Here is a 23200-nt window from a genome sequence, read left to right on the forward strand (position 1 = left end):
CCTGGGGGAGGCCTCGGAGGAGCAGGCGGCCCCCCGGTCCCGAGGCCGAGCCCTCGCCCCGGGCCTCGTTCTGGAGAATCCGGCTGCTGCTTGGGCGTCTAGGGCTGCGCCCGGCCTAGTTCCTTCCCTACCTGGAGGGAGCCGGGGCGCCGAAGGCCCTCAGGGAACGCAGGACGAGGGCGTGGCCGCTGACTCTCCGGTGCCAGTCGGGGCGGGGCCCGCTAGACGCACGGGGCGGGGCCCGCTAGACGCACGGGGCGGGGCCCGCTAGACGCACGGGGCGGGGCCCGCTAGACGCACGGGGCGGGGCCCGCTAGACGCACGGGGCGGGGCCCGCTAGACGCACGGGGCGGGGCCCGCTAGACGCACGGGGCGGGGCCCGCTAGACGCACGGGGCGGGGCCCGCTAGACGCACGGGGCGGGGCCCGCTAGACGCACGGGGCGGGGCGAGGCCGTCAGTGCAAAGGCGCGGCGTCGCCCCGTCCACTCCGGCTCTGCGGCTAGGGGCCTGCGGCGCGCGCTGCGGGTTGGAGCTGGGGACGCGGTCGCGGGTGCGTTCGTGCGCGCGGCCGTCCGGGGCGCTGAGTCCGAGGGTCCCGGGCTGCGGTTCCACGGCGGGTTGGGTGCGCGGGGCGCGAGCTCCGGCGCCGTCCACCAGTCAGTGTCTTGCCGGGGCGGGGCGCGGGGGAGGGGGACGGGCTGCAGCTAGTCACGTGGCCGCGCGGGACGTGCGCGCGTCCGCGGGGTCCTGGGCGGGGTCCTGGGCGGAGTCCCGGAGAGGCCGCCGCGAGCCTGCGCGTCGCTACGTCCGGGCTGGCGGCGGGGCCTTCGCGCGCTCGCGGGGTCGTGGGCCGGGCCGCGGCCGGGCTCGGGTGCTCGGAGCGTTCCCTCCGCTGCCGCCCGGCCCTTCTCTGTGGTGCTGCAAGCGTTTTTCGACTTGTGGCAAAACGTGCACGAAACATGAAATTCCCTTGGCCACTTCCAGGCGCGCAGCCAGCGGCTCCCGGCGCTTCCCCGCCGGACCCTCTCCCGGAAGCAGCCCGAGGCCTCCGTCCTGGCGGCGATGCTGCCCCTGCGGCCGCCCGCGTGGCTCGCGTGGGTTTTCCGGGGCCCCCCGGGACCGCGCGGGGCCTGCGCCCCCGGAGCCGCGGGTTCTCGGGGTAGGCGGGTTGGTCCCCTGGCCCGCAGGGGCTGCTGCACCGCCCCCGGGACCCCCGAGGTGCCGCTGACCCGGGAGCGCTACCCCGTGCGGCGCCTGCCGTTCTCCACGGTGTCTGAGCAAGACCTGGCCGCCTTTGAGCGCATCGTGCCCGGCGGGGTCGTCACGGACCCGGAGGCGCTGCGGGCTCCCAACGTAGACTGGCTGCGGACGCTGCGAGGTGGGTGAGGCCCCGTGGAGGCTTCAGAGCGGGCTGAGAACACGCAGGGTCGGGGCGCCGGCCCCCCGCTGCGCCCAGAGGGGCGTGGGCACCGCCACAGGCTGCTGGAATAAATGACCACGAACGAGGCATTTCCGGGCGCAGTGGCCCTGCCTGTAATCCCAGCAGCCCCGGAGGCTGGAGACAAGCCTGGGCAACATGGTCAGGCCCCTCTCACCGCCACCGTCTCTAAAAATAAAAATAAAAATAAAAATAAATAAGTAAAATGAGCCCGCCCAGGACTAAAAAAACAAAGTAGAAAAGTTAGTCCGGCCCAGGAGTTCAAGTTTGCAGTGGGCTGATCTCACCACTGCGTTCCTGCCTGGGCAACAGAGCAAGACTCCATGTCTAAAACAAAACAGACCCCGCACTCCGACCCCACAACGCCAGAAGTTTATTCTCTCAGCTCTGGAGGCGAAAAGCATGACATCAAGGTGTCACAGGCTGCGCTTCCTCCAAAGCCTCCAGAGGAGGTTCCTTCCTGCTGCTTCCAGCTCCTGGTGGCCCAGCCTCTGCTTGGTTTTCATACAGCTCCGCCTCTTTTCCAGTTGTTCTATAAAGACACTTGTCACTGGATGATCCGCCCAAGTCCAGGATGACCTCATCTCAGTGCTGTCAACTTAATTACGTCCGTTTTTCCTTTTTTCTTTTTTTTTTTTTTTTTTGAGACGGAGTTTCACTCTTGATACCCAGGCTGGAGTGCAATGGCACGAGCTCGGCTCACCGCAATCTCCGCCTCCTGGGTTCAGGCAATTCTCCTGCCTCAGCCTCCTGAGTAGCTGGGATTACAGGCACGCGCCACCGTGCCCAGCTAATTTTTTTTTTTTTTTTATTATTAGTAGAGACGGGGTTTCACCATGTTGACCAGGATGGTCTCGATCTCTTGACCTCGTGATCCACCCGCCTCGGCCTCCCAAAGTGCTGGGATTACAGGCTTGAGCCACCGCGCCCGGCCCTTTTTTCTTTTTGAGACAGATTTTCTCTTGTTGCCCAGGCTGGAATGCGATGGCGTGATCTCAGCTCACTGCAACCTCTCGCTCCCGGGTTCAACTGATTCTCCTCCTCCCAAGTAACTGGGATTACAGGCGCCCACCGCCACGCCTGGCTAATCTTTGTATTTTTAGTAGACGGGGTTTCACCATGTTGGCCACGCTGGTCTCGAACTCCTGACCTCAGGCGATCCACCCACCTTGGCCTCCCAGAGTGCTGGGATTACAGGCGTGACCTTTTTCTAATAAGGTCCCATTCACAGGTCATGGGGTTGGGAAGCCGACATATCTTTATGGAGCCCACTAGGTAAGATGCAGGGCTCCTGGCCGGCCATGTCTGCTCCTGTCCTCCCACCGCACCCCTGCGCACTGGCATACAAGTCTGTGCACGAGTGAGGGACCTCTCAGCCTCCGGGGCTGGCACTTCCTTTTGGTAACAGTGTCCAGTTTTCTCTTTTATTGATTTGAGACGGAGCGTATCCCTGTCACTCAGGCTGGAGAATCGCCTGGTGTGGGGGGCTTGATGCTTGACATGGGGGCTCCTGAGGGTGGGTCTGGCCCGGCGTAGGGAGCGAGCTGCTGCTGTGGGTGGCTGGAGTCCCAGGCATCCCGGACTGCGGTGGGCGGGCAGCCGTAGACAAGCACAGACGAAAGGGCACGGCTGCGCCTCTGCCCAGCTTTGTTTATACCATGGGAGGCGGCTCACAGATCTGGCTGTGGGCTGTTTGCTGACCGTCTTGTAGGTAGGTAGTACCAGGAGGAGCTGGGGAAAGGAGCTGATGGACAAAGGCGGGGGCTGGGACCCCCGGAGGGGTGGGAGTGGTGGGGCTGTCTGGTGGGACCTGGAGAAGGCTGTGGGGCAGGGCGAGTGCTTTCCACACCCCAGGCCAGTGGTGTCCCCATGAGGGAGAGGGGCCAGCGGCCCCCAGAAAACTGCAGGGATGCAAAGACCGATGAAACAGGCTTGGGTGGGAAGGCACAGAAGCCACGAGACAGTTGGGAGGCAGCTTCTCCGGGAGTTCCCGGCGTGTTTTGGAGTTGAGCAGGTGGAGGGGTCTCCCGTGGCTCCCGGGGGATGTGGCTCTGGGGTAGGTTTTGATTATCACACGCTGGGGGGTGCTCCGCTCACTGTGGGTGCAGGCCGATGGTGCCTCGTGCGTGGGGATAGGAGGGATGGTCACCAGTGTGCCGCCAGCCCCTTTCCCTGGACACTTACTTCAGATCTGGGCGTTTCATGCGTCACCTCTGGGGGCTCTGCCCCTTCGGCCCTTCCCTCTGTGAGACTCCCATTGTTCACATGGGGCCACCGGGAGGGAGCCCTCCTTTTTCTCTTTCCTGTTTGGAGGTAAACATCACAGGATTGGGAAATCCTCTCCTCATTCTGTGTCAGGGACACAGCCTGGCCTTCATTCTGGGGAGGGAGGGAGGGGTGCACTCACGCGTGTGTCGAGAACCCTGCCACAGGCGCCTCACAGTGTGCCCCAGTCGAGAGCTTTGCCACAAGTCCTGAGGCTCCCGAGCCCACTTGGGGAAAGGGACGCAGCGAGCACAGGTGCCAGAGTTCCCTCAGGGGCTGCCCTGAAGCGTCGGGCCAAGGCCCGGGCGCCAGCAGCCCCTTCCACAAAAATTGCTCATTTGATGAAAGAGAGGTGAGTGGCTTTCCGATCAGAAAAGTGAGGTGGACGCCACAGCCTGGTTCTCAGAGCTCCTGAGGAGGGGCGGGTGCCTGAGAGCGCACCCCTGCTTCTCTGCAGCCCCTGTCACCTGGGAAAGTCATCTCGAGGAAACCCAAAGGCAGAAACGCCCGCTCACTTGGGGCACCAGGCAGTTAACTCAGAAGGCTCCCGCCACGCACATCCGTGCATTCAGTAAATAAGGCAGCCCAGAGTTACGGCCCGGTGGATAAAATGAGAAATCGCAAGCCCGCACCGCTGCGAATCAGCAGCTACATAAACATGTCAGTAGGAGCGAGGGGAGAGCCCTCTTCTGTGGCAGGGGCAGCTGAGAAGCCGGACGCAGTGGCTCATGCCTGCAACCCCAGCCCTTAGGGAGGCTGAGGTGGGTGGATTGCTTGAGGCCATGAGTTCAAGACTAGCCTGGGCAACATGACGAAAACGTTTTTACTAAAAATACCAAAATTAGCCAGGAGTCCTAGCTACTTGGGAGGCTGAGGTGGGAGGATCGATTGAGCCCTGGAGGTTGAGGCTGCAGTGAGCTGTGATTGTGTCACTGTACTCCAGCCTGGGTGACAGAGTGAGACCGTGTCTCAAAAGAAAAAGGAAATGTAGGTGGATGGATGGATTTAGGAAAATCAGTTGGCGACCGTCCTGGTAACTGATTCAGTCTAAGATAATCAAAGATGCTAAAATAAATGGGTGAGGCTTGGGGAGCAACACGATGTCCACGTGGTCGCAGGCGTCTGCTTGTGAGGTGTGAATGCCTCATGAAAGGAAGTGTGGGGACGTGGCAGCAGGGGAGCCTGCCACAGACGCCCCCTTACCGTGGACCAAGCGCTTGCCACAAGGGAGTGGGCAGCCTCGGAGCCGCCAGTGCCTGGCCTGTGGGACGCTTGTCCGTGGGGCCCAGCCTCACCCACCTCCACACACTGTGCCCAGCGCCCGCCCGCTGCATCCCACGCGGGACCTGGTTTTGGTTTTTCTGAGACAAAGGTCTTAGTATTGCGATCATAGCTCACTGCAGCCTTGACCTCCTGGGCTCAGGTGATTCTCCCACCTCAGCTTACCAAATAAGATCACTCTCTTGGGGCTGGGTATGGTGGCTCACACCTGTAATCCCAGCTACTCGGGAGGCTGAGGCAGTAGAATCGCTTGAACCCAGGAGGCAGAGGTTGCAGTGAGCTGAGATCGCACCACTGCACTCCTGCCTGGGCATCACAGCGAGACTCTGTCTCCCAAAAAAAAAAAAAAAAGCTCACTCTGGGGTGAGGGCTCCCTGGCCTTATGTGCAGCTTCCCCCGACGTTGTCTCACGGGGTCTCCTTCCTGTCACAGGCTGTAGCAAGGTACTGCTGAGGCCGCGGACGTCGGAGGAGGTGTCCCGCATCCTCAGGTGAGGTGGCCCCGTGCCCTTCTGTGCTGCTTGCTGGTTGGTTCCTCACGGAGCCTGTGGGCAGCTGGGTGTCGCGTGCGAAGCCGGCCGTGACATCTCGGTTTGTGTGTGTCTGTTTGTTCTGTGGTTAAGCGCTATCTTGCTGCATCTGTGGTGTGTAGTCATTTCCCCCCATTGGGCAATGCCCATGCCCGTTTCTTGGCACTGTTTGTAACAGCAGAGACCCTCCCCCGTGAATACACTACAGGGTTGCCCACTGAGCTGGTCTCCAGGTTTCCACGACCGTAGACAGTGCCTGAGATCATCCTCAGCAGGTGCTTCGGGGCAGTTTGCACCCGCTCTGGTGGACTCCATCCCTGGGCCTGCTCCCTCCAGGGTTTATTGCACGTATGTGGCAGATTCCTCTCCCCAGGGCAGGGAACTTTGGTTTATTCAAACCCCTACCCGTTGGGTGTGCCCAAGGCTTTGGGGCTTTGCAAAGGTGGAGACTGGTTGGGAGTGAGGTATCCTTGGGCACACGTCTTTGGGATGATGGACCAAGGATGGGGAGACGCAGGTGGGGTTTAGGGGGCTGGGGGCAGTGCAGTCAGGGAGCCCTGAGCTGGGCCCTCTGTGAGTACAGTATGAAGGGGGAGGATGGCAGCAGGGCACATAAGACATTCTGTCCTTCGAGGGGAACCTTGTAGGACATTCGAATCAGGGCCTCCCCTCCATCTCCCTGCGGCCTCCCATCTCCTCCGTGAGGGCCTCCATCTCCTCCACGAGGGCCTCTGTCTCCTTCGTGAGGGCCTCCGTCTCCTCCACGAGGGCCTCCGTCTCCTCCGTGAGGGCCTCCGTCTCCTCCATGAGGGCCTCCGTTTCCTCCATGAGGGCCTCTGCTCCATCTCCCATCATGGCTTTCGGGTTGGCATCTCTCTTTCCTCAGAATCGCTCATGTGTGAGCCCCCGCCCAGGCTGTGGGCAGTGCAAGGTGATCAGGATTTGGGGTCAAGCACTGGTCCTGCGGCATGTCCTTGAGGTTGGTGGCTTGGGGGTGGGGACAGAGCCCCGACGCCCCTCCTGTCCTTATCCCAGGCACTGCCACGAGAGAAACCTGGCCGTGAACCCACAGGGGGGCAACACTGGCATGGTGGGCGGCAGCGTCCCCGTCTTTGATGAGATCATCCTCTCCACTGCCCTCATGAACCGGGTCCTCAGCTTCCACAGCGTGTCCGGTAAGCCTGTGCCGTCCGTTGGGGTGCTGGCCGGAGTTTTTCCTTGCCAGTTTCTGCAGCTGTGCTGTGCTTGGGTGGGCAAATGAGTCGGGTGGGCTGGGGAAAGAGCCAGGCTGTGGCTTGGGCGCCAGCCCCACCTCCCCCAGCTCCTGCAGACGTGCCTGCTGTGGGATCACTTGGATGACGTGTGCTGAGGGATTCTTGCTCCGGGCCCTTCCGGCTCTAGCTGCTCTGGTGCGTGTGTGGTGCAGAGTGGCAGGCGTGAGGGGCTCCTGTGCTGCTGTGGCGCGGCGGACCCCGGTCGTCATCACTCTCTGGTCAGGCCCCTGGCACTGTGGGGTGTTGAGCAGCATCCCTGGCCTCCGCCTACCAGGTGCCCGCAGCACCCCCAACCCAGAATGTCTGCAGACGTTGTCCCGCGTGCCCTGGGGCGGGATCGGCCCCCGCCGAGGAGCTTCACAGCTGTCTGCCCTCTTCCAGGCCTTTCCCTGAGCGTGTGGGTGTGGGAAGTTTTTCTGTTTCTTCACCTTACCCATTTCCCTTTTGTATCCCTGTAATCATAAAGGTCCCTTAGGTCTGATTTCTCCTTGGGCCAGCGATGTGGGGCGCCTCTTCTCCTCGGCCCTGGCGTGGAGGCTGACGTGCCGTCTGGGTGGCTTGCGTGTGCAGGACGGGCGGGGTTGGGACCCACCAGCCCGGGGGTGCCTGCCGGGAAGCCGAGTGCCTCTACAGCCCGGTCGCTCTCTGCAGGAATTCTGGTTTGCCAGGCGGGCTGCGTCCTGGAGGAGCTGAGCCGGTATGTGGAGGAGCGGGACTTCATCATGCCGCTGGACTTAGGAGCCAAGGGCAGCTGCCACATCGGCGGAAACGTGGCGACCAACGCCGGGGGCCTGCGGTTTCTTCGATACGGCTCACTGCACGGGACGGTGCTAGGCCTGGAAGTGGTGAGCTGGGGCGGCAGCTGGGTGCAGAGCTTGCCACGGGGTGTCCTGTGACGGCCCTCGTGGGCCCAGGTGGCGGCGGAGGTGAATGGGGCTCCTCAGGGGGTGCGTGGTCTTGGTTCCTGGCCCTGGGCCCCTCAGGGACGTGTGGGGTACACAGCCCCCCACCCTGAGGGGGGCCTGGCCCTGCCCTTCCCTTCCCTTCCACGGGGATTATGCAATGCCCACTGCATCTCGGCCACACGGAGAGGATGCAGTTACGGGGGGACCCACCCCAGCAGCAGCGGGCTTCCGGGAGCCAGGCGTGAAGGAAGACTCCCCCAGGGTCAGCTTTGTGTCCTTCCATTGCCTGCTGTTCCTCCAGGGCCCCTCCATTTCCCCGCACCCTCACCAGCCGAGTGTCACGGGCAGAGTGCTCCGTCCTGTTTACCCAGGTGGACGAGGCAAACGCAAAACCATGCTTTGCTTTTATACAGTAAATTATAATGTCCCGGTAGCTTTTTTTCTGGCCAGCCACTGATTATCTGTATTGTAAGTTACTTTCCTGCACTCACGAGCTGTATAAGCCTCCGACTGGTAGTACCAGCACTCAGGACTTGGAGAGGCCTGCAGCTCAGGAGCTTTGACGCCTTGTGGCTGGGGGTCCAGAGGTGGTGGGTCCTGGGCCGGGCGGTTCTCTGCGTTCTCTGGTGGCGGGTCCTGGGCCGGGCGGTTCTCTGCGTTCTCTGGTGGCGGGTCCTGGGCCGGGCGGTTCTCTGCGTTCTCTGGTGGTGGGTCCTGGGCTGGGCGGTTCTCTGCATTCTCTGGTGGTGGGTCCTGGGCCCTGTGGTTCTCTGCGTTCTCCATGCTCCACTCCCAGGGAGCCTCCCCACTGCCCCACAGGTGTGCCCCTGCTTTGGACAGTGAGCTCCTGTGTGTGGAGGGGTCTCCTACAGGAGGAAAGTCCATCCTTCAGCCTCTTGGCATGACCTCAGGCTGTTGCAGACATGACTCCTGGCTCCGGAGACGACCGAGGTCTCGTCAGCAGGCGGTGAACGTGCTTCTCCTGTCCCCAGGTGCTGGCCGACGGCGCCGTCCTGGACTGCCTGACCTCCCTGAGGAAGGACAACACGGGCTATGACCTGAAGCAGCTGTTCATCGGGTCGGAGGGCACTCTGGGGGTCATCACTGCAGTGTCCATCCTGTGTCCACCCAAGCCCAGGGCTGTGAACGTGGCTTTCCTAGGTGGGCTTCCTGGGGTTGTGCCTTGAGATGGGGGGCTGGGCTCAAGCATCTGCTCTGACACAGCCACTGCGGGTGTGAGTGAGGGGATGGAGGGAGCCCTCACAGGAGCCTGTCCCGTGTGTCCCGTGATGTCTCTGCTTCCAAAGGAATCGGGAGTCCAGGACCCCACGCCACTGGTGGTCATGGGTAAAGGTCTGGAGTGAGGCCTCTCCCTGTCTCTGGTCACAGCACACTTTATTCCATAACAAAACTGGGGTTTGTGTCTTCTTCACCCCATTGTGTTGGTTAAGTAGGTTGTGGGATGTGCTGTCATTTGGTCTAAGTTTAGGACACCACTCTTAGTTACTGTGGGGATCAAGAATTCTCTCCCGTAAGTTGGGGGACCTCTCCAGTCAGCCCCGATGGGGGGTCTCCGCAGCCCTGCTTCCCTCACTGCCGGCTGGAATAGGAGCTCACAGTCACGTCTTCAGTTCTCCTCCCTGTATCTATCTTTCTCTCCTTTCTTGCCTTCATTTGAGTGGGGCAGGTTTATCCAGCGTTTCCTCCTCCAGGAGTTCAGAAGCCGCACAGCCCAGTCGTCTTTGTGTGAGTGCGGCTGCCGTGCAGCGGGTCTAACTCACCAACTCCAGGTTCAGTGTCTTGACCTGCCAGGAGATTGGGCAGCCTCGGAGGCTCCTGTGACTCTGTTCCCTCAGTCACTTACATCTTGTGATGTGTGTTCGTTCTATATTTTAAACAGTCTCACCAGGATTACTATTTTATGGCCACTTTGTCTGCTTTTCACTCTCTTCCATCTGATTGGGGTTATGTTTGGGGTTATGATGCAAACATACCTTCGTTCATTTCCTGCAGTAGAGGTCTACTGGTGACCACCTCCTCACTTCCTTATTTCACCCTCATTTTGGAAGGCTCTTTTCCGCAGGCACGTGGCTCCAGACTGGCATTCGTTTTCTTTTATCCCTCTGGATATGCCAACCCAATGTCCTCTGGCCTTCTCGCTGCTGGGAACTTGGCCGTTGGTAACCGCTGCTGTGAAGGGATTCTGCCTCTCTCCCAGCTTGGGCCACTTTAAAGATCATTCTTTTTGATCTTCTGAAGTTTTCAGTGGTGTGTGTGTATATGTTCTTTTTCATCTCTTTGGAATTACTGAATATTTTAAACCAGTGGCCTGGTGTCTTTTACCAGTTCTAGAAATTCTTAGCCACTGTTGCTTCAGATATTGCCTGTGTTTTCCTCTCTTTTTGGGACAGTGATTCCGGATAGAACTTCTCAGTCCGTCTTCCGTGTCTCTTGATCTCCTCCCCATATTCTCATCATTGCGTCTCTGTGCTGCATTCTGTGTGATTTCTTCTCGTCTGCCTTCCGGTTCATGAACGCCCCCTTCAGCCGTGTTTTATATGCTGCTGAACCCCTCCAGGGATGGTTCCTTCCATACGTCGAGTTTTAAATTTTTATTATGAAAGCTTTTTATTTCTAGAAGTTTTGTTATGTTTTTCAAATCTGCGATGTTACTTTTTATGGTTTTTTTTTTTTCTTTTTTCTGAGACGAAGTTTCATTCTCGTCACCAGGCTGTAGTGCAATGCTGCCGTCTTGGCTCACTGCAACCTCTGCCTCCTGGGTTCAAGCAATTCTCCTGCCTCAGCCTCCCGAGTAGCTGAAACTACAGGTATGTGCCACCACGCCTGGCTAATTTTGTATTTTTAGTAGAAACGGGGTTTCACCGTGTTGATCAGGCTGGTCTCAGACTCCCAACCTCAGATGATCTGCCTGCCTTGGCCTCCCACAGTGCTGGGATTACAGGTGTGAGTCACTGCGCCCAGCCTGTAGTTTTCTATTCTAGATATTCTCAAGCTCATCATTTGTGTCTTTAAACATAGTTTGACACCTGTAATCCCAGCACTTTGGGAGGCCAAGGCTGGCAGATCACTTGAGGCCAGGAGTTTGAGATCAGCCTGGCCAACATAGTGAAACCCTGTCTCTACTAAAAATATAAAAATTAGTTAGGTGTGGTGGTGCACAACTGTAATTCTAGCTACTTGGGAGGCTGAGGCAGGAGAATTGCTTGAATCCAGAGGTGCAGGTTGCTGTGAGCTGAGATAGTCCCACTGCTCTGCAGCCTGGGCGACAGAGCAAGACTCTGTTTCAAAAAAAAAAAAATAGTTTGAATAATTTTTTTATGATGTTTTATAATCAGGCAATTACATTTTTTTCAAGTCTACATAGTCAAAGTTTTCTTTTAGGTTGGGCATTGTGGCTCATGCTTGTAACCCTAGCACTTTGGGAGGCTGAGGCAGGCGGATCATGAGGTCAGGAGTTTGAGACCAGCCTGGCCAACTCGGTGAAACCCCGTCTCTACTAAAAATACAAAAATTAGCTGGGCGTGGTGGTAGGTGCCTGTAATCCCAGCTACTCGAGAGGCGGAGGCAGGAGAATCGCTTGAACCCGGGAGGCGGAGGCTGCAGTGAGCTGAGATCATGCCATTGCACTTCCATCCTGGGCAACAGAGCGAGACTCTGTCTCAAAAAAAAAAAAAAACCAGCAGCAAAAACCCAGTTTTTTTTTTTTTAGAGACAAGGTCTCACTCTTGCCCAAGCTGGAGTGCAGTGGTTTGATCATAGCTCACTGCAGCCTTGACCTCCTGGGCTCAAGCCATGCTCTTGAGTAGCTGGGATCACAGGTGCGCACCACCATGCCTAGGTAAAACAATTAAAAACGATTTGTGTGTAGAAACAGGGTCTCGTTACGTTGCCTAGGCTGCTCTCGAACTTCTGGGCTCAAGCGATCGTCCCACCTTGGCCTCCTAAAGTGTGGGGGTTGTAGGTGTGAGCCTGAGCCACTGCTCCCCGCCTGTGTGGGCTGTTTTTAGTGCCTGTTTTTTCTGCTGGTTCATGCTCATGGCTCCTTACTTTCTTGTGTGCGTGGCTGTCTATGGCAGTGTGTAGCTCGTTATGTTCGAAGAATCGTTTGTCGGGGTTCCTGGATGCCAAGGCCGAGGCACCTTCCTCCGGAGAGGCTTTGCTTTTGCTTTTGCTGGGTGACTTTGAGTCTGTGCGGCCTGGGAGTGAGCAAGTTCACAGGATGAAATTCTCTGGGCCTCCCAGGCAGTAAGTCAGTAGGGCTGATCCATGGCCATGATTTATCGGAGTTTTTTGTTGTTTTTTTTTTTTTTTTTTGAAACAGAGTTTCGCTCTTGTTACCCAGGCTGGAGTGCAATGGCGCGATCTCGGCTCACCGCAACCTCCGCCTCCTGGGTTCAAGCAATTCTCCTGCCTCAGCCTCCTGAGTAGCTGGGATTACAGGCACGCACCACCATGCCCAGCTAATTTTTTGTATTTTTAGTAGAGACGGGGTTTCACCATGTTGACCAGGATGGTCTCGATCTCTTGACCTCGTGATCCACCCGCCTCGGCCTCCCAAAGTGCTGGGATTACAGGCGTGAGCCACCGCGCCCGGCCGAGTAGTTTTTTTTTTATAACATTATTCTTCTGTATTTTTTTGAGACAAGGTCTCACTCTGTCATGCCGGCTGGAGTGCGGTGGTGCAGTCATGTCTCACTGTAGCCCTGACCTCCTGTGCTCAAGGGATCCTCCTGCCTCGGCCTCCCAAAGTGCCGGGGCCACAGGCGTCAGCGCCCGCGCCAGGCTCCATTCTGCTCTTGTCGCATTCTGTTGAGCGACTTCCCCTGCGTCTTCAGGGCGAGTTGGTTGGGCAGGCTTGCTTCTGGCCCTGACTCCTAGGACGTGGCCCTGTGGGGGTCTCCTGGATTCCTCACCCTGGGTGGCTGAGAAGCTTGAGGCCTCGGCCAGCCGCAGCCTGGGCTTGATGCTGCTCAGCGCCCTGGTCAGGCCGGGCTCTTCCCTCACTCTTGATGCTCTTCAGTGTTTTTTTTTTTTTTGTTAGCGTCCCCCTCTTACTGCCCAGGCTGGAACGCAGTGGTGCGCTCTTGCCTCACAGAAGCCTCCGCCTTCTGGTTCAAGTGTTTGTCCTGCCTCAGCCTCCTGAGTAGCTGGAATGACGGGCGCGGCCAATTTTTGTAGTTTTAGTAGAGATGGGGTTTCACCATGTTCGCCAAACTCCTGACCTCAAGTGATCTGCCCACCTTGGCCTCCCAAAGTGCTGGGATTACAGGTGTGAGTCACCATGCCTGACCTTTTCAGTGTTTTTCTTTGGTGTTTTTTGGCCCAGCATTTTTGGTGGATTTCACTGGGTACTGTCACGTGGCCTAGCCCGTCGCTGCTGGGTGGAGGCCCCTTCTGGACCCTCCCTAATCAGGCCTTGCCCACTTCACCAGCGTTCCTCCTGCCAGGGCTGCCACTGTCCTCCCACAGCCAGCCCAGCCGTCAGTTCCCACTGTCCCCGTCGCCCACTGCCTCCGGCACGCTCCTGGCCTGTGATGCTGCCCCACACCCCCTCGGTGCCCACCCTCCACCTTCAGCCCCTGCTGGGGCTTCTCACCCCCTGACCTCGCAATGGCCGGGGCAACCCTGCCTGCTTCTGCCAGACTCACTCTCTGGGCAGCAGTGCCATCTGGGTCAGTGGCTCCTCTTCGTCCTCATTTCCTGTTTTCTGCTCTGATCCCACCCTGACTGCACTCGGCGCCGCCTGCCTGGAATCCTGAGAGCCCGAGGCTGGCTCAGCCTGCAAGTCCTGCTCCTCCCACCTCCGGGTCCCAGATAGGAGTCACTGGCCTCTTTGTGTCACCCCCACATCTATTTTTTTTTTTTTTGAGATGGAGTTTTTGCTGTTGTTACCCAGACTGGAGTGCAATGGCACGATCTCGGCTCACCGCAACCTCCGTCTCCTGGGTTCAAGCAGTTCTCCTGCCTCAGCCTCCCGAGTAGCTGGGACTACAGGTGCACGCCACCATGCCCATCTAATTTTTGTATTTTTAGTAGAGACGGGGTTTCTCCTTGTTGACCAGGATGGTCTCGATCTCTTGACCTCGTGATCCACCCGCCTCGGCCTCCCAAAGTGCTGGGATTACAGGAGTGAGCCACCGTGCCCGGCCGACCCCCACATCTAAATCGTGTGGAACAGGCCCCTTTGGGGACGGCCCTGGTGTTCCTGGTGTCCTGCGTGCTTGTGGGCTCCGTCCGGCTCTCCGGGACCCCAGGTGGCTCCTGTGTCATGCAGTGCAGGGGTGCCTCCAGCCTCTGTACCTGTGAGAGGAGACCTCTTTGGAAAATTCTTCCTGATATTCACATGCCCTCACATTGCCTCCCCGTCTCCACCTGAAAGATGGGCATGGGCCCCCTCCTGCTGCAGGGTCTCTGGGGCTGCCCACCTGTGGAAACCTCCACTCAGTTCCTTTCCAGCTTCGCCCTTGAGGGTCACCTCCCCTAGGGCAGGGCCTCGCTGGTAGCCCTCAACGCTGGATAGCTGCAGGGAGCTCAGGGTGTCTGTAAAATGCGTATCGGATGAGGTCCTGGGTGCAGGGAAGACCTGAGTGCTGATTGCGTTAAGAGAAACGCAGCCGTTCGCAAAGGCTGCCAGAATTCCCAGGACGGGTCCCCTGTGAGTGCAGCTGCCTTCCCCCACCTGATCTGGTGCTGCTGGTGAGGCCTGGCGTGCACTTGCCGGCTGAACCCTGGGCTGTTTCTCGCAGTGCCAGCCTTGCACTTCTCGAGGCTGCCAGCTCTCCTGCCCCACATGAGTTGGGTTGATGTTGCTGCTTTGAAGGGGGACGTGGGTAGGCTGGGCATGGCTCCTTGCAGCACCTGACGTGCCGTGACCCGTTTCAGGCTGCCCAGGCTTCGCTGAGGTTCTGCAGACCTTCAGCACCTGCAAGCGGATGCTGGGCGAGATCCTGTCCGCATTCGAGTTCATGGATGCTGAGTGCATGCAGTTGGTCGGCCGCCATCTCCACCTGGCCAGCCCCGTGCAAGGTACCGACCCCCTGCCGCTGGACAGCAGCTCCTGCCGCTCCTCCTGCACCTCGGGACGTGGGATGGCTCAGAGGCCCTGGGTGATGGAGGGCCCCTGGGCGGAGTATGGAGTGGTGTCAGGCTCGTGTGTAAGAAAGCCGCTCTGAACATATTTAGGACAAAGAATAGGCCGCCTGGTCCTGTGTAATGTTTGCAGTTACATGGATTTCCGGGTCACCTACAAGGAGGACGGGAAGGAACTAAGTTGAGTATTAACAGTGGCTGCTTGTGGACTTTCTTTCCATTCCTACTTTTCTCTGTTTTCCCATATTCCTTTACGTAAGCATGTTTTCCTTTTATGATGGGAAAAAGACCAATAATTTTTTTTTGCAGGGGATGGAGTTTTGCTCTGTTGCCCAGGTCGGAGTACAGTGGGGCAATCTCTGCTTACTGCAAACTCTGCCTCCTGAGTTCAAGCGATTCTCCTGCGTCAGCCTCCAGAGTGGCTGGGATTACAGGCGTGTGCCACCGTGCCCAGCTAATTTTTTAAAAATTTTTTTGCTAAGACGGCATTTTACCAAGTTGGCCAGGCTGGTCTCGAACTCTTGACCTCAGGTGATCCACCCCCCTTGGCCTCCCAAAGTACTGGGATTACAGGCTTGAGCTACTGCACCCAGCCTGTTTGTTAATTTCTGGGAGACAAGGTCTCATTCTGTGGCTCAGGCTGGCGTACAGTGGATTATGGCTCACTGTAGCCTCAAACTTCTGGGATCAGGTGGTCCTCCCACCTCAGTCTCCTGGGTAGCTGTGATCACAGGCACATGCCTCCAAGCTCAGCTAAGTTTTAATTTTTTTTTATTTTAGTAGAGACAGAGTCTCATTCTGTTGCCCAGGCTGCTCTCAAACTCTTGGGCTCAAGCAACCTGCCCAGCTTGGCCTCCCAAAGTGCTGGGATCACAGGTGTGAGCCACCTCACCTGGCCTGGAATTTTCAAATGTCCATAAAATAGAGCCTCACGGTGAAGAGCATTCTCTGGTGGAAGTGGCCTCCCAGTGTCTGAGGCCATCATGGGCCCCACCCCACCGCAGCAGCTTCTCCCGACCCTTGCATTTGCTGAGTGGAAAGCCCGCCCCAAGGCCAGTGGGAGGCCCAGAGCAGGTGGAGTGGCCCTCAGGGCTGTTTTGTGCATTCCAGGGAGTGACGTTTCTCTTTGAGACAGAGTTTCACTTTTGTTGCCGGGACCAAAGTGCCAGGCTGGAGTGCAGTGGCACGATCTCAGCTCACTGCAACTCTGCCTCCCAGGTTCAAGCGATTCTCTTGCCTCAGCCTCCCGAGTAGCTGGGACTACAGGCGCCTGCCACCACCCTGGCTATTTTTTGTATATTTAGTAGAGATGGGGTTTCACTATGTTGACCAGGCTGGTCTCGAACTCCTGACCTCAGGTTATCTGCCCATCTCAGCCTTCCAGAGTGCTGGGATTACAGGCCTGAGCCACTGCACCTGGCCATAAGATGACTTTTTAAACCGTCTGAAACTCAACCGGAGAGCTGTGTGCCCCGCGGGCTGCCTGTGTCCTTGGCTACAAAAGATCAGTGGTTGCTGTTTGAGCCGTTCCACCCAAGCAGCCCTGATTCCCGCCCCAGCAGCTGGAGCCTCTGCTCACTCTGCCTTCCTTGCTCACTTCTAGAGAGTCCGTTTTACGTCCTCATCGAGACTTCAGGCTCCAACGCAGGCCACGATGCTGAGAAGTTGGGCAGCTTCCTGGAGCACGCGCTGGGCTCCGGCCTGGTGACCGACGGGACCGTGGCCGCCGACCAGAGGAAAGTCAAGGTGCCCTGTGTGCTGCTCGCAGGCCCCTCCCTCCCTCCCTGTCGTCCGCTCCAGCCTTGTCTCGGGATGCCTGGAAGGTGTCGGGTGGGGCTGAAATGTGACCAGGTTTCATGGCTCTGATAGAGTAGGCTCTTTGGATGGAAAATGTACTCCTGGTGTCTAGGTCATTTTCATTAATATTTAAAGTACTTCCTCCCCTCCGTGTCCCTCCCCCACCCCAAGCTGCGGGATGAGCAAGGAGACTGCTCCGTTGCCGGTCCCCTGGAGCCTGAGGTCCAACCACCAGTCAGTGGAACTCTGTAAAGAGCTGTGTAGGATGAGTAGAGGCAGGAGGAACCCAGGGGCTGTGGAGGCTTAACCTGGACCTTGAGAATCCTGGGGTGGTCAGTTTTCCAGAGGAAGGGGCGTTGACTGTGTTACCAGATGATTATCTCTTGGAGGCCAAAGGAAGGAGGGGCAAGGGCTGGGCAGGGAGCCCCGTCACCTTCACCGGGGCCTGGGCAGGGGGAGCCCCCTGTCACCTTCACCGGGGCCTGGGCAGGGGGAGCCCCCGGTCACCTTCACCGGGGCCTGGGCAGGGGGAGCCCCCGGTCACCTTCACCGGGGCCTGGGCAGGGGGAGCCCCCGGTCACCTTCACCGGGGCCTGGGCAGGGGGAGCCCCCTGTCACCTTCACCGGGGCCTGGGCAGGGGGAGTCCTCGGTCACCTTCACTGGGGCCTGGGCAGGGGGAGCCCCCGGTCACCTTCACCGGGGCCTGGGCAGGGGGAGTCCCCCGTCACCTTCACCGGGGCCTGGGCAGGGGGAGCCCCCGGTCACCTTCACCGGGGCCTGGGCAGGGGGAGTCCCCCGTCACCTTCACCGGGGCCTGGGCAGGGGGAGCCCCCCGTCACCTTCACCGGGGCCTGGGCAGGGGGAGCCCCCCGTCACCTTCACCGGGGCCTGGGCAGGGGGAGCCCCCCGTCACCTTCACCGGGGCCTGGGCAGGGGGAGCCCCCCGTCACCTTCACCGGGGCCTGGGCAGGGGGAGTCCCCCGTCACCTTCACCGGGGCCTGGGCAGGGGGAGCCCCCCGTCACCTTCACCGGGGCCTGGGCAGGGGGAGTCCCCCGTCACCTTCACCGGGGCCTGGGCAGGGGGAGTCCCCCGTCACCTTCACCGGGGCCTGGGCAGGGGGAGTCCCCCGTCACCTTCACCGGGGCCTGGGCAGGGGGTGCAGGCCTTTGTCTCCCGCTGAGTTGATTCCAGGCTCGTCTTAGCCTGGGTCTTGCCCGCACTGTCTCCCCGTCATCTTCTCCACCGCCTGACTGTCGTGATTCCACTGCTTCTGGACAGAGCAATGCCTGCTCCCAGGGCTGGGGTGCGATTGGCTGGGCTCACTACTGTGACCCGCTGCCCAGGCTGGGGCACCCTCTGGGCGGATGACAGCTGTGTGATGCGTCTGTCAATGGAGGAATCATCAAGTGTGTGTCCTTCCTCGGTCTCTGCCTTTCCTGCTTTTTCCTGAGTGGACTGTGACAGTCGGCTCCCATACATTCTGCCGCAGTAACAGGCAGTCCCCAGACCCCAGTGACCGCAGGAGCAGAGGCTCGCTCCTCCCTCACATGCTGTGTGGGTGATTGGCGTGGCCGTGTCTGCTCCTGTGCCTTCCGGTTCAGGGACTCAGGCGGACGCCACTGCCTGGCCGGTCAGTCTGTTCTCCAGCACGAAGAGCAGGACGGCTTGAGGGAACGCCGCTGGGGCTTCTCTGAGCTTCTGCTCTGGACAGGCCAGTGGTGTGAGCCCAGCTGTGCTTGGTGGTAGAGGTGGGGGACCCTTGGCCACAGTGGCTGCTTTGCTGGGGTGGCAGTCATGCAGCTGCCATGCCACCCCAAGGTGGACTGCCCCCACGCTCTCAGCTTCTGCACATCAGCACCCCTGTAACTGCCAGGCGGCTGCCCCCATGCCCCCAGCCTCCCCACATTAGTCCCGTGCTCCTCCGAGCCTCTGCACACTAGCCCCTACGCCCCTGCCCAGTCTCTGTACATTAGCCCCTGTGCCCCTCCGCCCCCCCAGCCTCCTCACATGAGCCCCTCCGCCCCCCCAGCCTCCTCACATGAGCCCCTGTGCCCCCCCAGCCTCCTCATATGAGCCTGCAGCCCCTCCACAGCCTGGTCCAGTCCTAGACTTGTGCCTTGAACATTCATGCCCAGAGCTGGGCTCGTGACCAGGACAGGGCCGGGCAGGGCTGGTCCTGTGTTCACAAAGTCACCTGCAGAAGCTTCCTGGGCCGGGCTCAGGAGAGGCTCCTGTATCTGTCAGCGCCTCGTTCTGCTTCATGCTTGACTGGCAGGTAGCCTGGCCTTGTGTTTTGCCAATAGCAAAACCACCCTTTCCTAGGTGTGGGGCTCGGTGGGTTGGCCCGGATGTGCAGTTGTGTGCGGTCGCCCTCAGGCTTTTCTCTGCTGTCATCTGGCGTTGCCCGAGGCCTTGGGCAGGTCCTGAGCCAACGCTTTCCACTTCTTTGTGGTCTTTTTCTCCTGGGAGCCCTGGGTTTTGGGACATGTTGAGAAAATGGGCCTCGTGCAGGTCCAGCTGCTGCCAAGAGGGCCCTGTGTTTAACCGGGGACTCTGCCCTTCCCCAGGCCTGCCGGAGCCTCACCCCCCCGAGTGGAAGCCACACTGGTCCCACCAGGTGCCCCGGGCCCTTCTGAGCCATGACCTCGGCAGGTCTCACTGGCACTGCCTGTCCACCCGTCTCGTGTCGTTTGGTTAGCAGACCTCTCGGGGAGATGCCTCCTGTGCCCTGTGCCTGCCGGGTTACGGCAGCAACCAGAGCAGGAGAAGCCCCGGCCACAAAACTCACAAAGCAGAAGGAACAAGCTCAGCCCGTGGCCCCTTGGAGCCAGCAAGCGCCCGGGAGGAGGGCAGGGCAGGGCCAGGCAGGGTCATGAGTCATGCCTGGGAGCACCAGGAGGGTTGGAAAGATGACCCTGAGGGGTCATTTCAGCAAAGACAGGGTGTGAGGAACAGGAAGTCTGGTGCAGGAGCACCAAGGCCCTGAGGGGGCATGTGCCTGCCATGTTCTAGAACCTTCCACAGATGGGCATGTAGCTGGCTGACTGAGGGGTGAGGGGAGAGCCCATCTTGTGGCCTTGGGACGCATGGGGCGGCTGGTCTGACAAGGAGGTGAGAAGGCCCCTCAGGCAGCTGGTGCCTACCAGGCCATGGAGGGGAAGGCCGGCCTCATAGCCGTGCCATGTGACCGTGATGAAGGAGGGTCCATAGGAGGTGCCTTTGCTCAGGGCACGGGGTGACCAAGGCGCTGATCTGACCGAATGAGCTTTGATAGTTTATGAGGGGCCAGGCACGGTGGCTCACACCTGTCATCCCAGAGCTTTGGGAGGCCGAGGCAGGAGGAGTGCTTGAGCCCAGGAGTTTGAGACCAGCCTGGGCAACAGGGTGAGACCTCAAAAAAATTAGGAAAAATTGATGGTGGGGAAGTGGGGGAGTATTGGACACTGGCTAGCTTCCCAGTGGTGGTGAGGAGTTATTTTTCTGTGTGACTGTCGCATTATGGTTATGTCAATAAAACAGAGCCTTTTTTTCCCTTTTTGAGACAAGGTCTCTCACCAGGCTGGAGTGCAGTGACACAGTTGTGGCTCACTGCAGCCTCGACCTCCCGGGCTCAAGCGATCCTCCTGCCTCCGCCTCCTGCCACAAAACCCAGCTGATATATATTTTTTTTGAGATGGAGTCTCACTTTTGTTACCCAGGCTGGAGTGCAATGGTGCGATCTCGGCTCACCATAACCTCCGCCTCCTGGGTTCAAGCAGTTCTCCTGCCTCAGCCTCCCAAGTAGCTGGGAGTGCAGGCGTGCACCACCATGCCCAGCTAATTTTTTGTATTTTTGGTAGAGATGGGGTTTCACCATGTTGACCAGGTTGGTCTCAATCTCTTGACCTTGTGATCCACCCGCCTCGTGAGCCACTGCGACTGGCCGATTTTTTTTTTTTTTTAAGAGATGGGGTCTCTGTGTGGCTGAGGCTGGTCTTGAACTCCTGGGCTAAAGCGATCCTCCTGCCTCAGCCTCTCAAAGCTCTGGGATTACAGGTGTGAGCCACTGCGCCCGCCCAAGCGTCTTTCTCTTAGAGTTTCCTGAATGACAGAGTCTCTGGAGGGGCAGGTGCTGGGCTTGAGCCCTGAGTGGGTCCCTGCAGGGGAATGGTGAGTGGGTCCCTGCAGCCCAGGGAGAGTGGCCCTGTCTTCTTCCTTGTAGATGCAGATCTCCACAATGAAAGTTTGAGGCAAGTAAAACCCAAAACACAGGCCGATCTACCTGAGCCCCAGGATTTGGCCCCAGGTTCCGCTCTGCCCCGTTCCTGCTTCAGCCGCCAGCACCATCTGTTCCTTTTCAGAATCCTTCCACCCCAACGGCCCGCCCACCACCATGTCCCTCCTCCCCACAGCCCACCCGCCATGTCCCTCCTCCCCACAGCCCACCCGCCATGTCCCTCCTCCCCACAGCCCACCTCCATGTCCCTCCCTCCCCACAGCCCACCCACCATGTCCCTCCTCCCCACAGCCCACCCGCCATGTCCCTCCCTCCCCACAGCCCACCCGCCATGTCCTCCCTCCCCACAGCCCACCCGCCATGTCCCCCCTCCCCACAGCCCACCCGCCATGTCCCTCTCTCCCCACAGCCCACCCGCCATGTCCCTCCCTCCCCACAGCCCACCCGCCATGTCCCTCCCCCGCACAGCCCACCCGCCATGTCCTCCCTCCCCACAGCCCACCCGCCATGTCCCTCCCTCCCCACAGCCCACCCGCCATGTCCCTCCCCCGCACAGCCCACCCGCCATGTCCCTCCCTCCCCACAGCCCACCCGCCATGTCCTCCCTCCCCACAGCCCACCCGCCATGTCCCCCCTCCCCACAGCCCACCCGCCATGTCCCTCTCTCCCCACAGCCCACCCGCCATGTCCCTCCCTCCCCACAGCCCACCCGCCATGTCCCTCCTCCCCACAGCCCACCCGCCATGTCCTTCATCCCCACAGCCCACCCGCCATGTCCCTCCCCCCCACAGCCCACCCGCCATGTCCCTCCCTCCCCACAGCCCACCCGCCATGTCCTCCCTCCCCACAGCCCACCCGCCATGTCCTCCCTCCCCACAGCCCACCCGCCATGTCCCTCCTCCCCACAGCCCACCCGCCATGTCCCTCCCTCCCCACAGCCCACCCGCCATGTCCCTCCCCCGCACAGCCCACCCGCCATGTCCTCCCTCCCCACAGCCCACCCGCCATGTCCCTCCCTCCCCACAGCCCACCCGCCATGTCCCTCCCCCGCACAGCCCACCCGCCATGTCCCTCCCTCCCCACAGCCCACCCGCCATGTCCTCCCTCCCCACAGCCCACCCGCCATGTCCCCCCTCCCCACAGCCCACCCGCCATGTCCCTCTCTCCCCACAGCCCACCCGCCATGTCCCTCCCTCCCCACAGCCCACCCGCCATGTCCCTCCTCCCCACAGCCCACCCGCCATGTCCTTCATCCCCACAGCCCACCCGCCATGTCCCTCCCCCCCACAGCCCACCCGCCATGTCCCTCCTCCCCACAGCCCAACCGCCATGTCCTCCCTCACCACAGCCCACCCGCCATGTCCCTCCTCCCCACAGCCCACCCGCCATGTCCTTCATCCCCACAGCCCACCCGCCATGTCCCTCCCCCCCACAGCCCACCCGCCATGTCCCTCCCTCCCCACAGCCCACCCGCCATGTCCCTCCTCCCCACAGCCCACCCGCCATGTCCCTCCTCCCCACAGCCCACCCGCCATGTCCTTCATCCCCACAGCCCACCCGCCATGTCCCTCCCCCCCACAGCCCACCCGCCATGTCCCTCCCCCCCACAGCCCACCCGCCATGTCCCTCCTCCCCACAGCCCACCCGCCATGTCCTCCCTCACCACAGCCCACCCGCCATGTCCCTCCTCCCCACAGCCCACCCGCCATGTCCTTCATCCCCACAGCCCACCCGCCATGTCCCTCCCCCCCACAGCCCACCCGCCATGTCCCTCCCCCGCACAGCCCACCCGCCATGTCCCTCCCTCCCCACAGCCCACCCGCCATGTCCCTCCTCCCCACAGCCCACCCGCCATGTCCCTCCCCCGCACAGCCCACCCACCATGTCCCTCCTCCCCACAGCCCACCCACCATGTCCCTCCCTCCCCACAGCCCACCCACCATGTCCCCCCTCCCCACAGCCCACCCGCCATGTCCTCCCTCACCACAGCCCACCCGCCATGTCCTCCCTCCCCACAGCCCACCCGCCATGTCCTTCATCCCCACAGCCCACCCGCCATGTCCCTCCCCCCCACAGCCCACCCGCCATGTCCCTCCCTCCCCACAGCCCACCCGCCATGTCCTTCATCCCCACAGCCCACCCGCCATGTCCCTCCTCCCCACAGCCCACCCGCCATGTCCCTCCTCCCCACAGCCCACCCGCCATGTCCCTCCTCCCCACAGCCCACCCGCCATGTCCCTCCTCCCCACAGCCCACCCGCCATGTCCCTCCCTCCCCACAGCCCACCCACCATGTCCCCCCTCCCCACAGCCCACCCGCCATGTCCTTCATCCCCACAGCCCACCCGCCATGTCCCTCCTCCCCACAGCCCACCCGCCATG

The 23200-nt window shown here is 60.3% G+C and overlaps 1 protein-coding gene across 2 annotated transcripts in view; it reads left to right on the forward strand.

The window, feature by feature from the left end:
• The first annotated feature begins 1063 nt into the window (after positions 1-1063).
• Positions 1064-23200, forward strand: part of D2HGDH (D-2-hydroxyglutarate dehydrogenase) — a 38110-nt gene continuing 15973 nt past the window's right edge. Inside the window, exons 1-8 of one of the 2 annotated variants that reach the window (XM_012435430.3) lie at positions 1064-1379; positions 5418-5475; positions 6550-6689; positions 7440-7633; positions 8686-8854; positions 14597-14740; positions 14897-14983; positions 16407-16549. In XM_012435430.3, coding sequence (XP_012290853.2) covers positions 1064-1379; positions 5418-5475; positions 6550-6689; positions 7440-7633; positions 8686-8854; positions 14597-14740; positions 14897-14983; positions 16407-16549 — 1251 coding nt within the window. The remainder of the gene's footprint in view (positions 1380-5417; positions 5476-6549; positions 6690-7439; positions 7634-8685; positions 8855-14596; positions 14741-14896; positions 14984-16406; positions 16550-23200) is intronic. The other variant, XM_012435431.3, reaches the window with a different exon arrangement.

This window comes from Aotus nancymaae, unplaced genomic scaffold, assembly GCF_030222135.1.
Source record: "Aotus nancymaae isolate 86718 unplaced genomic scaffold, 86718_ANA_hifiasm-v0.15.2.pri h1tg000031l, whole genome shotgun sequence".
Taxonomy (NCBI): Eukaryota; Metazoa; Chordata; class Mammalia; order Primates; family Aotidae; genus Aotus; species Aotus nancymaae.